The 18,407-nt window shown below is 39.3% G+C and overlaps 1 protein-coding gene across 1 annotated transcript in view; it reads left to right on the plus strand.

Annotated features, from left to right (window-relative positions):
• Window positions 1-18,407, plus strand: part of tenm3 (teneurin transmembrane protein 3) — a 274,509-nt gene that overhangs the window by 238,374 nt on the left and 17,728 nt on the right. Inside the window, exons 20-22 of the mRNA XM_079616081.1 lie at window positions 2,718-2,985; window positions 4,444-4,587; window positions 16,834-17,083. Coding sequence (XP_079472207.1) covers window positions 2,718-2,985; window positions 4,444-4,587; window positions 16,834-17,083 — 662 coding nt within the window. The remainder of the gene's footprint in view (window positions 1-2,717; window positions 2,986-4,443; window positions 4,588-16,833; window positions 17,084-18,407) is intronic.

An 18,407-nucleotide genomic window follows, 5' to 3' on the forward strand; every position in this document is an offset into this window, starting at 1 on the left:
ACACAACAGGTATATAAAAAATAATATCCTAGCCACTCTTTTTAATATAATGAAAGTGAATTAGAGGTGTTTAATTTGTAAATGAGTCAGTCTTTTGTTTTTAATGAATCGAATTAAAGATTCATTCATGCAGTGCTGTTGGAGATGTTACCTGTTCACCAAAGAGCTTTCGTATGGCTTCAGAAGAATATAAAATATAATTCATATGGACTACTTAATACTTTCATGATACATTTATCATGCTTTTGCTCCCCATTCATTGTAATTGTATGGAAATCAGTTTATTTAAGAAAGTTTAATTTTGTCTTCCACAAAAGAAAGATCAGACAATAAGAAATTAAATAATTGTCATTGTTGAGTGAACATATCTTTTAAAACTAAATGTAGTTATACAAATAAAGGCAAAATAAACGTTAATATTGAATGCTTCAGTCACTTTTTCCTGTGCCATGTGAAATGAGCGCTGTTGTTGATTGAGAGGTTCACAAAACTTCTGGCTCAGTTCTGTCGGTTTCTTTCTGTCTGTATTTTCTCTTCCACACTAACTTGTGTCCAGATGTGTATTTGATCCCTTCTTCTATAACCCGGCTTTTCCATTCTTACCTTTCTGTGGCATGTGTGTGTGGGAGGGGGGGCATCCCTAGTAATGCGAGCACTCAGGGCCAACACATATGCTGTCTTACGATTTTGCTCGGAGACATAAAGGAGAAAAATTGTTTCCTTATTGTCGGCAGCATATGTAACAGGCCACACTACTCTTCCCGTGTTTCTCCTCGGTCCCAACAGGGGCGTCTGTCCCCTCTGTGGAACCCCACTCATCAAAGTAGATGGGCCCTGATTTGAATTACAGCCTGCTTTGAGAGCAACTCTAAACAGGGGTAATCAGACCCAACCAAGTTAGCATTTAATATGGGGCTTTTGGACTTCAGCTGTAATGGCCTCCAAGGTCTTTTTTTACCCCGAGCGTCACACATAAATGGCAAACAGACATCCCTCAGCCCCCCTTAGCCAGCGCTCGTAACGCTTAGCGGCCGTGACACCGAACGGGAAGGCATATTGCTTCCACTTGGCCGTCGTGCAGAGATGGAAAAAAAAATTATTTGGCTGGAGGAAAACGGCACGTTTTCACGTCCAGAGAAAAGCTCTAGGCGACAGTGGAAAATCAGATGAGACATTTAGTGACTGAAAGATATATGATTTCCCATCATGTTTTGTGTTTCTGCTTCAGAAACTACTGTGTCTTATAAGGCATATCACCTCTAAATGCAACGAGAGTGCATTGTTTTGGCTGCTTTTTGGCAGAAACACTAGCTTCTTTTCTTACCATGAAAAAATGCTTGATGATAAAACTCAATCTGGTCTTTATTACTGTGCATTTAATGGGCTGTATCAAATGAACTTTCAAAGCCTTTTTCATCTTCCCTTTCATTTGGCAAATGAGAAAATATTTTGCTTTAATGCAGCCATGTGCACTTATGGCCCTTGCCCCCGTGGCTAAGAATAACACGGCTGCACACGTAGAGACACAGCAGCGCATGCGGTGCCATTTATTAAGAGCTTTATAGCAGGCGGAGTAAAGCATGTTATTAGCTCAGACTCTGTAATCAAAGTTCACAGAGGGGAGGCCAGTACATAGCATGAATGCATTGTGGCTTATAGACGCCCTTAAGTAAACCTACGAACATAGGATATGCACACACACACACACACATGTGAATGGCATCAGCTAGTGTTAGGGTGGCAGCGTTGGCCCTTCAAATTGGGAACATAATGCTACGGTCATGTCCGTGCGTGTAAATGTGAAACCTGAAAAGTGTGAGTTGAAACCACCAAACTTTGTCTTAACTTGCTTTCCTTTTATTTTATCCCCTACCTACCATTAGTTTCCTGTTTTTGCCTGGGCTTTTTTGTTGTCAAAGCCACAGACTGCATATCAAAGGTTCTCCCAAAGCCATCTAGCCCCCTCTACTGATCCCTGTAAAAGTGCAGCGGCATCCAAACCAAAAAAAAAAGAGAGAAGAAAAGAAATTCCCTCTGGCTCCCTTTGTCCTCTGTGTTAGAGAAAAGCAAATGTCCCCTCCCAGTAGGACACTTGACAATGCCATGAGCTGGAAGACAGGGGGATTACTGTCTTTCCACAGTGGCTTGACTGGCTTTTCATTAAGCACTTGAGGAGAAAGCTGTGATGCAGAATTTCTCTGTTGATCCAAGCTGCTCCTCATCTCCTGTGCTCCTTTTGTGCATCTCAAAGAGGGAGAGAAATTAGCACTAATGCTCTGAACTTTGGTGACTCCTCACCAGGGGCACCTTTAAATGCCGATAACTGCACGCCTGTGTTTCATCTGGTACCATGTGCCTGCTTTCTAGAAGTCTGAAATCAATCCAGTTTGAACTCTTCTACTGCAAGTTGTGGCCCTCATTCCTCTGTCTGTTGACTATTTCTCGTGGTCGAGCATGTGGAATCCGGTACAGTAATAGCCTCCGACAGTGATGTAAATATAAGCATGTTCCGCCCGTGAAAATCTCCCTCATTAGATCCAAGATGTCAAGTAAATGGTGGTCAGAGCAAACACAGGCACAGATGTGCTTTAATCCTGTGGAGAGAAAAATTGGAGTCCTCATCCTCGGCTCTAATGCCGCTTCCAGATGCTCCCGAGTCACTCCTTCTCTCTCCCCATCTTCATTTATCTTCACCTCTTTCTCTCTTTGATGTGCAGGTTCTTCAGGAGGAGACGGCGATTCCGGGGAGCGACCTGAACCTCATGTATCTGAGTTCGCGGGCGGCTGGCTACCGTCCAGTGCTCAAGGTGACCATGACCCAAACCACCATCCCCTTTAACCTCATGAAGGTGCACCTGATGGTGGCAGTGGTGGGACGCCTCTTTCAGAAGTGGTTCCCTGCGGAACCCAATCTGTCCTACACCTTCATCTGGGACAAAACGGACGCATACAACCAAAGAGTCTATGGCCTGTCCGAAGCTGTGGGTGAGTAAACACACTGAGTTCAGAGACTAAAATATATATATGAGAGAGAGAGAGAGAGAGAGAGAGAGAGAGAGGGGTATATGTATATATGTATATATATATATATATATATATATATATATATATATATATATATATATATATATATATATATATATATATACTACAATATTGAATGTCCAATTAAATGTGACACTTTTTTTCACTTTCATCCAAGTATATTTTTGCAAGATTCTCTGACTGTTAATTTAGTGTAAATTGACACAGCATCGCACCTCTTCTCAAAACCTCCAAACATTTCAAAAAGGCCTCCCAATTAACAGCATTTTTCCTGTTTTTACTTATATGAATTATGAAATCAGCTAGTGTAGTTGAGCTGACAAAGACCCACCTCACTATCTATCACATGCTGTTCTTCTAGATTCACAGAGTAGAGCAATAATGTAATTACCCTCTGTAGAAAGACTGAATTTGTTACATGCAAAATGTAGATGTGCTTAATGGCCCATGCCACTATGACAGTTGCATTATGGGATGTCTCCTTAAATATACCTATGCAAATCGGGAGTGTAAATGGAACACAGAGCAGTTATGATTAAGGCAAACAATAGCACAGGAAGCATTTTTTTTTCTTTCCTCTAAAATATTTTTTTTTCACTGTGGCATTTTTTATGCTGACTGTATTTTGTAGTATGATTACCCATCAACAAAACCACAGAGAACAAAATAACTGAGGAAGGTCAAGGCGAATCTGTGGCTTTGAGAAAGACGGCCAGCTGCTGATGACAGCGCCTCAGTTTATTTTCAGCTGATGATGTGGCAGGCAGTAGGCCAGACTAAACTAGACATGCTTTTCACCGCCTCACATAAACAAAATTTTAAAGATGTTGAACCACAAAAGACATGTTTTTTTTCACTAAATCAGGAATGCACTTTGCCTTTACAAAGTGAAATAGTAAATAGGTTAGCTAGGTCTCACGAGTATTGATTGGCTTTCACCTTCTCATCAGGCTTTGGTTGGCCAATTGCATTAAGCAGGTAATTTTTTTGCCCAACGAATAGCAGTGCGCTTATTGATTCTCTCTGGGGGACATAAGGTCGCTTTCTTAATATGATCGGATGAAAACAGTTATAAATTTAAAACGATTTGCACCTGGTGAAGCGCAGATCTGTTATAAGATTTACCAAAGTTATGATAGAGACACTACAGTGTTCAGGCTGGCTGCAGTAAAGATCAATTGATAGTGTGTAGAACATCTGATTAGGCCTGGCAACGACTGCGGTTTATCAGCTCGATGTTTATATAATGATTTATCTGCATGCCTCTTAATGTGGTGTTTAGATTTAGTCTGTATTGATTACTTTGCACTGGTTCTCAAGAAGGCTGCATTTGATATGATGTTTATACAATACATTTGCATGCATGAACAACAGCAATCTCTCTCTGCCTCTCTGAAGTGTCTGTTGGATTTGAGTACGAGTCCTGTTTGGATCTGATCCTGTGGGAGAAAAGAACGGCCATCCTGCAAGGTTACGAACTTGACGCCTCAAACATGGGAGGATGGACGCTGGACAAACACCACGTTTTGGATGTTCAGAATGGTAAGCCCACCTCTAAACTTTGACTTCTCCAGTGAATAACACAAATATCGCACTCCTACACTGATTTAATATGCGCAGCTCATTGATCTTGGCAATCAGCTGAAATCATGTGTTTACCCACGCACTCCCAAATTTAAACACAAATCAATTAAAACACTTGCCTTACCTCTCCTTCCTCCTCTAAATAATGTCCATTATCTGCCTGTTAATAGTTATTAAAATGTGATAAGGTGTAAAACCTTTAATAAGGAGTAAATGAGCACTCATTAATGTCATTGCTTTTAAATGACGTTGATGAAGTGGAGCTAGAGCGGCACAGCGTTCTTATTGTCTCAAGCATGCCAATGAAGAGACATTTGACATTTCCATGTTAGTGACCTTCACCCAGATGAAGCAGTCTGGAGTGCTCTCTGCAGCAAACATTTATGGCCACGTGTCATTGGGGAAAGACTGCCTTGATGAATTCTTATGGAGTCTCATCCCTCATCTTGGCTTTAAAAGGGTGATCAGCAGAGGTTGTCCACATGTACCTTGCTTAAAGGTTGAACCCGTTTATTCACTACCCTTGAGCCCTTTCAAGGGGACATGATGAGCTGCTTTGTAATGATAGTGGCGAGCAAGCTCTCTTTTCCAGGGCTAAATGTTTGTTTTAAGCTCCTACTGAAACTGAAATGGCTACCATTTGGCTACATGATAAAAAAAAGTCATATCTTAAAGAAGTTCAACACAAATTGAGCATCTTTTCATATTTTACTCAACTTCGTGTCGTTCCGGAACAGTATTATTTTTGTGTGGTACTTGTGTGGTAATATTTTAATGCAAAGAGACAAAAAAACATAAAAGTAATACATGCAATTTACATTTCTTGTCTTCTCAAGCTGTACAATTGATTAGAGTGATGAACAGACCAAAATATGTCACAAAAACTCTTTCCCGCTACTGTAGCTCTTAAATATAATATGGAACATGTTTGATCAATACTTTTGTAGTTTATTGCAGAGCTTCAGTAGAGGTGCCAGTGACACAAACTTACATTTTGGTCATATATACTGTATATATACTGTAGCACAATGCTTTATACGGCAGTCTGTGATCTGACACATAGAAAAAGAACAGACTTTAGTGAGAGAAGAAAACACTGTTCCTCACTGGGACGGCCGCAGACAGTGATGGACAGCTAGGAGCTGGTGAATCCATGAGGGCAGGCCATAAATTACACAGGGAAGTGGGCCTCTGATGGAGGTACTGTATGTGAACAGGCCTAGTGCAGTGTAATGATTGTGGAAATGAACTCTCTGGAGCGAAACACAGAGGGCATTGAGGAATTGTAGTCCGTTTATCTTAATCTGAGAGCGAGTGTAGTATAGATTATAGATATATAATATATAGATATGTGTTTAACAGATACAATTATTTATAAATCAATATAAGACTTTTTCCTTCATTTCGTCTGTCAGGGTTATTATCATAAACTAAAACTAAGATAAAAAAAATGTTGATTAAATAACAGAGTAAACTGTTTTTTTAGTTTTTTTAGGTAAACTAACTATAACAGAATAAAACTGAAAACAAAGGTTGATAAGTTAACTGAAACAAAATAATCAACACAAATAAATAATGATTTGTGCAGTCATGAAGCACTCATCACATGTCAGAATAATGTGACCTGTCTGTCTGTGTGGGAGAACACATCCCACAGGCAATATGGCATGATGAGATGCCAATAACATTTTCTGATACTGACACAAATGAATTTGCAGTGACTGGTGGGAAATGGCACAGCTCTCTTCATTCTGTTAGAAACATTTAACTTTGATTTAACTTTTGTTGCAGTGATTTTATTTTTTACTTTGATTCAATGTCATTTTTTTTTATGTTCTGCTTTGTGTATTTAAAATGTCTAACTCTTATGCAGCTTTTTTCTTTGTAAATGAAGTGCTGAACATTCTTTTGCACTCTTTGCATAAAAAATAGCCAACTACAGGATGGGCGCATAGTCAGCCCTAGTTGCCCAGGCCCTCTTTTTTTGTTGTTGGCATCTTGATTGACACTAAGCCCTCTTTACTTCACTGGCCGAGAGCCAGCTGTCTGTACAAATTCCAATGGTCTTTCATCTCCATGCCTGTTGCCCTTGCATCGTCCCTGACCCCCCTTTACCCAGCAGCCCCTATACCTCCTGATCCCCAGCATATCTAACTGCCTGGTGAGTAAGGTGTCTGCCCCACCTAGGGTATCCCAGAATGCACTGCTGCAATCCATTCAAGCTCTGATGGATGTCATTGATTCATGATTGTGGATTCTTAGTTCCACAGCTCAGGCCCCATATGAATAGTGTGTGTGTGTGTGTGTGTGTGTGTGTGTGTGCGTGTGTGTGTGTGCGTGCGTGCGTGCGTGCGTGCGTGCGTGCGTGCGTGCGTGCGTGCGTGCGTGCGTGCGTGCGTGCGTGCGTGCGTGCGTGCGTGCGTGCGTGCGTGCGTGTGCACGTGTGTGTGTGCGTGTGTGTGTGTGTGAGAGAGAGAGAGAGAGAGAGAGAGAGAGAGAGAGAGAGCAGTTGAGTGAGATTGAGAGAGCAGTTGAGGGAGATTTCTCAATCTTCTCAAAATATAATACTTGTTTTAACTTAATCTAAAACTAATAAATAGTTTTATGTTATTGAAATAAATCTGAAATAAAATAAAATATAAATATTAGGCCTATATGAAAAACTGAAAATTAAATATTGAATGAAACTGAAAATTAGAAATGTTGCCTTAACTACATACATATATATATATAAATGCTTTAATTTTTTCCTTTCAGTTTTGAAATTAAATTAAAGCATTTAAATATAATTAAAAACAAATATATATAGGCTATATTTAATAACAAATGACAAAAGCTAACAAAATGACTAAAACTTAAAAATATAAATGAAAACTGGAAATGTATTAATAAAGGCTAATTCAAAACATTAACAAATTGTATAATATATGAATACAATTAAAATAACACCAAATAAAATTATGTACAGACGAAAATAATAAGTAATGTAAGGTATATGATGGGTTAAGGTTAGGTTTTGGGGTAGGTTCAGGGTTAATTAGTTAGCTAGTTATTACACAGTTAGTGTCATTACTACAATAAGTGCATAGTATATACTTGCAAAACAGGGCTGTAAAATAAAGTGCTGCCCACTATTTTCCTGTGCAATGTTTAGTATGAGGAGGATCTGTCTCACATCACTCTTTCAGAAGAGCACACTGCCATTTGAGACCACTTATTACTGTCAGTAGACTCAAAATGGCTGCAACGACCTAATAGAAATTAATAGTAGCTATCCAGATCCATAAATGTTGAACGTTTAGTGTGTGCAGCTAGGGAGCTACAACGTATGTTATTGTAAGGGTCCATCTGAAATCTGCTTGGCTGTAAGCTTTAGGCCTAAAAGTCCTTCAGTGTGTCTATATTCTTGTCTAGTTGTAATGAAAGGAGCAGAGTAATAAGACCAACAGTATGGTCCTCTGAGGTTTGGTTAAGTGTAGGAGTGTTTGTTTGCATTAGCTTCCCGTCTCTGGTGACCTCACCCTGTCACCACACTTTTCATGCTGTCTCACGGGGAAAACACATGCATGCTTACATCCAGACAACGCCCAGCCACAAACTAAAACACACACTCTCACTATTTTAGCGTCCTCCATCTGTTCACATTCACAGTCTTTTCTAAAGCAACTAAGTTAATCTACAGTCAGCTGGTCATTATCGCAAAATAAACCCTGACAGGTTGAACAGGACCCGGCAGGAAGCGAAAACATTAGACTAGCACTGTGTAGGAAATCTTTGCCAGTTATATGGTTTAGTGATCATTCTATAAAAGTATTTGATCGCACAATTTGGCGATTGAATAATCAGAATAGCATATATATTTATACAGTATATGCACTGGCATCTAGACCAGGGCTGATTTTATATTGCCACTCAGTCAGACAGACTTGTAAATCAAAGGCCCTGTCCCAAATGGCTCGCTTGATGTGCCCTTGCAATGGCCGTTGCTTGTCCATGAAATCCACAAAACTATAGGATGTCCCATTTGTTTTTTATATTTCACATAGGTGATTATGAGTGGCTCTTAGTGATCATTATGTGCTGATCAGGGAACTGAACCGGTTCAAGAAACAAAATCAGTTAGTAATTAGTTTTTGGATCTCAGGAGTTTTTCTCAGGATATGTCACCAACCGTTGGCAGGTTATATCCAGCATGGCATGTGTTTTGAAACCAGTGAAAATCGCTGGTTAGTGTTGAACTGTTATTATTTAGGAATTTATTTATTTTTGAAAGCTGTATTTAAAAAAAAAATTATGAACTAAGCACCATGTTGTCAAAGTTAGTATTGTGGCTTTATGTATGATCAGACACTTGCATTTGTCATTATATTATTAACATTTCACCAGAATCAAGCTCAAATGGAGTTACGAGTTTTTTCACCGGAGGGAATGTCTGAGATTTGTGTTTTGTCCATCATTAGAATGGTCGCATCTGAGGCAGTAACTGCATCTCATTTTTAGTAATTAAAAAGAAGAAAACGAAGTTAAATAGTAATTTCAATGGTTTTAACGGGGTGTTTGATTATGATTTAACTTTTCTAACTTTGGTTAGTGTGTGTGTAATGTTGCTGTTTGAGCATAAACAAAGTTACAACGCTCAAAGTTCAAAGCAAATGGAGATTTTTTGCGGACTACAACAAACGGCTGGTAGGGACTACATGAGCTTCCTCCCGGGTTAGTGACTTCACAAACCCTAAAATTTACATAAACCCCGCCCCCGGGAACACGCAACAAAGGGAGTGAGGGCATGATGAGAAGAGTAGGAGTTGTTTGCTCAAGCTGTTGCATCAGTCTTTTCACATTTATTGCAATACATTACGTAACACAAATGCAATAGTATGTTACTCTGTGGGCATCTTAAAACAGTTCCCACACAAGCGATTTATCATTTGTCATTTATCATGACAGAATATGCTAATCAATGACTCGAAGATAGTTAACTCCACATCATGCAGCTACATAAATTGATCAACTAACCATTCAGAAACGTCCTGTTGTATTCTAAACGTTGTAATTTCGTCTTGGAGTCTCTCCATCATTGTCTGGCTCCGGTTTGAACATAAAAGGCAGAACAGTTTCTGACATTTTAGTGCATGTCTGCAAGATGCTAAGAACGAGCTCTTGAAGCTCCGCCCTCTGTGCCGGAAGCAGCAGTTCATTTGCATTTAAAGGGACAAAACAATGTGTTTTTGCTCACCCTCAAAAAGGGACTATTTTAAAATACTACAAAAAGTGATATGTGGGGTATTTTGAGTTAAAACTTCACTTACACACTCTGGGTACACCAGAGACTTATTTTACATCTTGTAAAATATACCACCCCTTTAATGGTCTGTCCTTGCCATCTACAAATAATTGATATAAAACAGTTGATATGGTCAGTCACACTTTTAATACATTTGAGCTTTTCTATAGTAAACGTACAAATCCGCACTCCGTGTACCATTCAAGTGGTTTCATTGATTACATAGTGCAGCAGCAAGTGTGAGGTTGTCATGGCAACCAGATACATTGCACTCTAATTACTTGCGCTACATCTATTCTTGCAGGGCTAGCAATAACCTAGTATATACAATAGGCATTTATCCACCAAAATTCATATTCGTCACGTGACAACTTCTTAGCAAATTGATTGGGGGGGCATTAGGAAGATTGATTTGCTATATTATTAATTATTAATATTATTAATTTAAAAAATATTTAGTCAAATCTTTCATTGGCTATGGGGGACCCATGGTCTGTGTTCAGCTTTGGTTGTCCACATACCACAGCTAGCACTGGCTCCAGTCAGGCATTTTATCTTAAAGAGCTCAATCACAAAATCCCCTTACTTATGAAGAGCCCCCTTACGTTGCTATACTATATGAGTGCATATTACTGCTGTCAACAATCACACAAAAAATCAAATTAATCGCAAATTTTTCTGTGATTAATCAGACCTAACATTAAAGTTTTTCATATATTTTTATGATGTAAAAATATATGAAAATATATGATACGAGTCCTGTCAGTACTGTCTCTATCGCATTTTTTTCTAAATTTTGGCCATTAATTATAGCCATTGAACAGTACAGTATATTTGAAAGCCATCATGTTTAACATTTAATAGGTTTTAAAAAATATAGAAACTTTTAATTTAAGTGAACTTTAAAGAATTTTCACATAAACCCATTGTAATGTCATATTTACCTGTGCCCTTTAATACATCAGGGCTCAACGCGCGCGCGCGCGCGTGTGTGTGTGCGTGCGTGCGTGCGTGTGTGTGTGTGCGTGTGTGTTCCACTCTAATCTACGTCCACATGCATACACACACGAAAGTGGCGTAATCACATTTTGACTCCATCTTTCCATCCCTCTCACTCCGTTACGTTCTTTTCAATTTTTACCTGAAGGCCACTGCACCCACGTTTGCCTCTCACCTCTCACACAAAAGCACTCGCACACTCCAGCACTGAAAATTCAGCTGCACTAGACTTGACTGCCCTTTCTAAATCCCATTGAGTTTAGCTTTAGTCATGTGCAGGCATGTAATGCAACTTTGAATCTGGCTGCATGAGCCAAGCACGCCTCGCTCTCTGATGTGGACCACCACTGCCTACGGGGTTTACCTGCATCCTCTCTCACTCGCTCTCACCATCTCAGCCTCTGATTCCTTTCATCTGCCCTTATCAGTCCCTGTCAGTGCTCAGCCACTGTACCTCCCCTCCCTCCACCTAACAGCGGGAGGTCAGAGAGAGAGATTCAGACACCTCTCTTCGGGACCGCAATTATTCCAGTCAGGAAATCTTCAAAGACAGAGTGTTTGATTGAGGAAGAGCATGTTCGCAGATTTCCTCCTTGTTTTTTCTGCATTGGTACAGTCACTCTAAACCAAAAATAAATAAATAAATAAATATAGCATCTCCTGCTTTTCACTAGTTTAGTCCTGACTCCAAACACACTGTTTCCCCATTATTCAAATTGAATAATCGGGAAGGAGTTACTCCATGAAATATTAATGACAAAAAAAATAGCTCAGAGATGTGAGAAATGAACACACAGGGAGAGGCGAAATGATTAAATTAAATTGATTTTGGTAATACTCGATGACCACTAATCGCACTCTCTCTCTGCACACACACCCACACGCTTCACGTGGCTCTGCAAAGATGTATTGCTTCTTTTCCATACAAAAGTTTTTTTTCCAAATTAGCTGACACAGTGACTAAGACTGTGCAGATAAACAAATCCTTTGAGAAATGATGTATTGCTTCAACATACCAAAGGCCTGGAATCAAAAGAAAACAATACATAAAGGACTTTTTTATTTAATGCAGCAAAGTTTTCAGTATAATACGATTCTTGTTTAAATATATCTCACATATATTTGCAGTATTACCAGATTCTAACAAAAGAGAGGGGAAAAAAACGAAGCATTGTCTGAAGACAGAGAGATTGAAGGAGAGTTGTTGAGACAAAAGAAGTGGAGTAGAAGCGGGACATGAAATGGTACGCTGTGAGAAAGAAAAGGAGGCAGTGACGGATGGTTTGTGAGGCGTAAATGGAAGAAAATTGAGTAGACTACAGCTCTAGCTCTGTAATCGCATCCAGTTTCTGACCCAGCATAAACACAGCAGCTATAAACTCCAATTCAGCCTTTTATTGGCAAATCACTGCTTTCCACTCATGACCTGTCCCCCTCTGTCGGATTTATATATAAACACACATCACGCATATCAAAGGAACGTGTACACACAATCATTATGAGATGAAGGCTGTCTCTCTGCATGCCTGAATAAATAGTCCAGTACGCCCCACATTGTGAGCCGCTCTCAATTTGGGGCCGTCATAACTTGTGTACTGTATGTGTAATTGAAGACATTCATTGTTGTGTGTGTGGGTGTATGTATATCCGCTTGCACTATTATTCACAAGCCCTTGTTCGGCAGATCAAACAGGTGCGGTGTGGGTTTCATTACTGTAATGCAACCACAAGTAATTTGCGTGAAGGAGCGACTCATGCGCATGGCTCCGATTAGCCATTGAAAATGTGTTTTTTTGTATACACGTGTCTGTGTGTGTATCTGGAGCGACCTCCCTCAGAGAAGCTCGGTTTGAAGTCAAGGTCGCGGGTCTCTCCCAGGGCCAACGAGCCTCCTCTGTCCAATTTGTCTTTGTTAGCGGAGGATCGCTACAGAGTAGCCTAAATGTAGTTTAGCCCTCCATCTACGAACCTCCATCCCTCTCACTCTTCCGGCCAATCCCTCGCTCAATGGCTTAATCGATGGTGGGTGGTTGATCAGAGGAGGAGGTATATTGAGATTTATGGGGACGTTTAGACCGCGATGCGGCTGCTGTGTGGACCGGTGCCCAAGCACACCCGAGAGGGGGCTTAAGATGGCGTCATTGATCTCACTCATAATTAGCGCACAGAGGAGCTAGATGCAGAATTCCAGCACGTTGCCCGATGTGAATAATTTAGCGAGCACAGCATGAAGTCATCCTTTGAAGTGCAGCTTTGAAGACCCCCCCCACCCCAGTCTCGAACACCCCGCCGTTTTCAAAGCAACTCCCAATAAGCAGCTAACTGTGATCGCAAGGGCGCTTTTAGAAAACATTATATTGACTTGGACACTTTGAGTTCACCTGCACACTTTGACTCGACGTGCGTAAGAACACTTCCTCTCTCTCTTATGAATCTCTCTGGTTCTGTCCAGTCTTATCTTTAACACACACACACACACACGCACGCATTTGCGAAGAATGAACGGATGCTCACATTCCCAAAGTTTTTGGACACACACTTTTGCTCTGTTCCAAAACAGTGTGCTTACTACAGAGGCAGCATTTAAGGCATCACAGACTCCCCCAAGATGGTGGGGGGCGAGGTGAGGGAAATATTAATTATAAATAAACATATATTTCATTCACTTCTGAAAAGTATTGATGATCATTTTTCAGTGTAATTAAAATGAATAATTTTACCCAGTATGTGTGTGAGTTTGTGATTCAAACTGTAATGGAATCAATTGAGTCAAGTCTCTCCTGTGCATAGTGTGGCATGCAAGTTGCTACCGATGTAGCGCACTCCAAATCAGACACTTTTGAGATTCTATGACGGTTCGGATGTAGGCAGTGTCGCAGCTACTTTTGGGAACACAATTTCTCCCTCTCTGTGTGGGATGGGTTGTGCTGAGAAGGCAGTAGGAAGTTAGTGGAGTTTACAGTTGACAGGAGACTTGTGGTGGACTCTAATTTGAGCACTCACAGTGTATGACAGCGGTTTGTGGTGGCACATGTTATTTCTGCTCCGTCTACGAATCGCTTGTCTTTCCCTGATGCCCTCCATCTCCTTTCTCTCTCTCGGTCTTGTTTGCTTTCTCTATGGGAACCGAGAGCCAGCAACCCCATTAAATTCAGCATTCTGTATGAAATTGTGAGGCCTGGCTTATAGCAGGTGTCATGTATCCTCAGCTCTCTTTGCTGGTTCTTGCCATTAAATGTGATGTGTGTGCTTCTTCTAAGAATATAAATGTAAATATAAACCCAACCTGACACTGGGAGTATAGAATATTAACTTTTTCCTTTTAACATTTAAAATCACATATTACTTATTTCTGGGCTTTCATACGTGTCAGGCCAGATAGTTTGAGTTTCGTGTGGGGTATAGTTCATCTAGTATTTAAGGATGCCCTGTTTTCTTAATAAACTGTATTACTGTAGTGCTGTAATACATTTATGCAGTATTGACCTGCTCAAATGAATGGAGAAAACATGCTGAAGCAACATGCTTTTTCAACACACTTTACATTTCAAAAACTAGTTGTTAAAATTTAATGGGGTTTTTTTTTCCACCATGAAAGCAGGTAGATATTCAATATTTTATAAATTCCTTATTGACAATAGCTGCACATTTATTAACATTTCAAAGGCTTGCTTACTCGTATCAAGTTGTAATCTTTAAAATATGATGATGGTACATACTTCACTATTCGAAGAATTTTTATTAGAACCTATTAGTGGTAAGTTAGATGTCAACAAACCAATATGCTCATTTACAAAATGTGAATGTACAGGTGCTGATGCTTGTCTTTCCTCCTCCAACATTTGCAATTCACTTTCATATTACATGATGATATTGCTATCTATAAATGCACACTTTAGTGATGGTTCCTGCTGACCCTCCTCTCCTAGTGCCCCCTTGATCCTAACCAGCATTAAAGAAAGATCAAAAAACTCTTCATACCTTTTTCCCCCCACTCTAGGGTATGATAAAAGACCCCCCGTGTTCTACTTATTGCTAACCAGAGGCTTGATCTCTTCTGCCTGTAACAGGCTTCAGTCACCATGTTTCTCAAAAAGTTGACAAGGAATGTTGTATGAATTTTTTGGGGGGGATGGGGGTGTGGGGTCATTTTGCAGATTGCCCAGGGCTTATACAGTTGTGGCATGTTTTCTCTTATTTAAAATGTATAATTTTACTAACATTGGTTATTTTTGTTTACCTGTGTTACACATGTTATTTGGTATTTGTATACAATTCCTGCTTCTCATAAAATAAAAGGAGTACTAATTTTGCTGCTGTCTGAGGAACAAGGAAACGGGAAACGTTAGCATATAGGGTCGATCGGTTGTTGCTATTAGTGCACTATTAAAATATATCCTGAGGGAGAATATTAAAGGACAGCATTGAGGATCAAATCCAAACCTAGGGCCAACCAAGCTCATCACACAGCCCAAACTCGCACCCTGTGGCATTTCCACACTGTGTTTAACATGCACACACACACACACAAATATACAGCGAGACTATCAGAAACACATTCATGTATGCTTTCCCCCCAAATATACTCAAACTTACAAGCAAGCAAATTCAAAATTGCTGTGGCTATAAGATTAACCACGGTGTATTACCTGGATTCAGAATTGAAGTGGTGCAGTCACAGATAGAAAAAACTTTAGTGCAATGAATAATAACTTGAATAATAAGTTGTTCACGCAGTTTAGTTAAAACGATTTTAAAATCGTTTTAACTGTGGGAATCAGGTCATTGTTAGTTTTTCATTTTGAATTTATACCAGGGGACAAAAACAAAAAGACATATTAAAGATATGCAGTATATATAAAGACTGTGATGCACCCAACAGTCATTTCATCATGTGATTTGATTAATTGATTTTCTTAAGTTGCCTGTGCCATATAATCATTTTAGCAGCATGTGTTTGGGCTGTTTATTGATTCTGAACTGCTGCCAGATTTCCCCTTTTCTCGCTGCTGAATATATTAACAGTAGAATTATCAGAATGCTACGTTACTATAAAGCAGACAGTTTTGTGAACCAGTCTGAAAACGGCAACACCCTTTGATAACATTACATTACGGTGCAAATTATCTGAGAATAAAATATTCAAAAGCAAAAATTAATTACTGTTTAAGAAATGCTAATACGTAAGATAAGAAGCAGTTATTTTTTCCTAATTGTTCGTAATGTTAGTTTGATATGTTTTCTAGTTTATTTCTGCCTAATTTATATAATTAAAATGATAAAAAAAAAAAAAAATTAATATCCTATTTAGCCAAAGGTATGGATAAAGAGGTAGAATATTGAATAAACTACACAGACCGCTTGATGTGCATGGGATTTATGGGTTATTATAGCAGTAATGAGATATTGCATAGATAAACTCTCTTCTCATTTACTAAATGGGTATAGCTTATTAAATTTTTACAGATTTTTTGTCTTTTGCTTTGATTACTTTATGATTGGTGTAGGGTGGTCTAGTTGTTCAAAAGTCTAGGCTGATAACTGATAACTGAACGGGGTTTTCCATGAACTATCACATTTCTGCCCGTGAGCAAAGCATTTCCTCGGGTTACCACTGGGGGAATGTCAGGACACACTATGATGTCTGTATATATTATATACATGTCTGTGTATATTATACATACACAGATATTGGCTGTCTGGAATGCTGCATACACAGACAGAGTGTGATACAAACTGTGAACTTATTTACCCAATCAGATTAGAGTACTGGATTAATGTTACATTATATAAATCACAGCTATGGATATAGATCATGATATTAATTTTTTTATTTAGCTTCTCCATCTTTCCAAAATCAGCTATATTATGATAAACAGTTAAGTAGTTCACCCACACAACCCTCTCTTCCTGTCCTGCAGGCATCCTGTACAAGGGCAACGGTGAGAACGTCTTCGTCTCCCAGCAGCCTCCAGTGATCAGCACCATTATGGGTAATGGGCGCAGGCGCAGTATCTCCTGCCCCAGCTGTAATGGCCAGGCTGACGGCAACAAACTGCTGGCTCCAGTGGCCCTCGCCTGTGGATCCGATGGCAGCCTGTTTGTCGGTGACTTCAACTACATCAGACGCATCTTTCCCTCAGGAAACGTTACCAGTGTTATGGAGCTGAGGTAAGAAACGCACGCTAGTAAAAGAGGAATGAAAGGAATTTAAAAGAGGTATAAAAGACAGTCTGATGTAGCCTTTGTGCTAATGATATGAATACTTTATGTTGTTAGACTGTAAAATGGGGCACCCGGCCCAGTAAAAGGCTCATGTGTTCTGAAAAGAACGTGCTGACAGTGACGGAGTTCTCGTCTGTAGAGAGTGACTCATTACCGGTGCTCTCGCCCCCCCTAAGACGAGAAGAAATACATATTCCCATACCTCGCTTTTTTTATGATCCAACACAAGCCTTCTATTGAGCTCGTCCAGCCCACATCAAAGGTTGTGTGTCTGTGTGTTTATTTACTGAGCTCAGAGAAATAACAGTGTTTATCTCTGAGTTTGTCTGCCAACCCAACTAAACTAAGTTTTTTGTTTCTTCAAAGAGAGTAATCACTGAGATTTTTAATAATATGGTAGCAAAGATGATCATTTCAACAAATATGTTTATTTTTTATTGAAATATAGTTGTATTTTGTTGATTATAGTGTATTTATTTGCCACCAAAATTTATTGTGGTTAAGCTTCATTTCAATTTCAGTTGACATTCAAAAACAAATCTCATCATTCTTTTACAGCAGTTTAGCCAAAAGTTACAACACCACTGCTGGTCCTCTAAATATCATAAAAATGCATTTTTAAATCATTAAAGATTTCCTGTAGTTCAAAAAGTTGAGCGTTGGCGCTTGCAACACCAAGGTCATGGGTTCGATTTCCAGGGAAAGCAAGAACTGATTACATACTGAAGAATGTAAAATGTGTACCTTGAAATGCAATGTAAAATGCATAAATGTTAAATGTAAAGAAGTGACAAAGTGTATGTGTTTTTTTTCTTTTTTTTTCTTTTGTGGAACCCTAAAGGAGTTATTTTTGTATGTCCTGGATGCTCTTCTCCAGTCAATCAAAGTGAATGATTACCTGGGCTGTCAGAAGCTCAACAGCCCCAGTCTCCAGTCACTTTCATTGTATAGAAAAGAGCAGCCTGGAAAAAAAGAACTCCTTTTGTGTTCCTCAGAAGATAAAAAAGGCCTACGTTTTCGGAGTGACATGAGGGTTAGTAAATGATGACAGATTTTCCCTTTAACATGAAAGTATGACCAAAAAGCACTGTCAAATGTGCCACCTCTGTAATAGAAAGATTGGTATTGATTGTTTAGTGTCCGTTTAAAAACATATATGAGTGTAGCATGCCTATATTAATTTAATAATCTAAACTATCTCAAATATTCAAACTGTATTCTCTCCAGACTGTGATCACAGTGTGTGAATAATCAAAACACCATGAAGTGC

The sequence above is a fragment of the Phoxinus phoxinus genome, assembly GCF_949152265.1.
Source record: "Phoxinus phoxinus genome assembly, chromosome: 6".
Classification (NCBI taxonomy): Eukaryota; Metazoa; Chordata; class Actinopteri; order Cypriniformes; family Leuciscidae; genus Phoxinus; species Phoxinus phoxinus.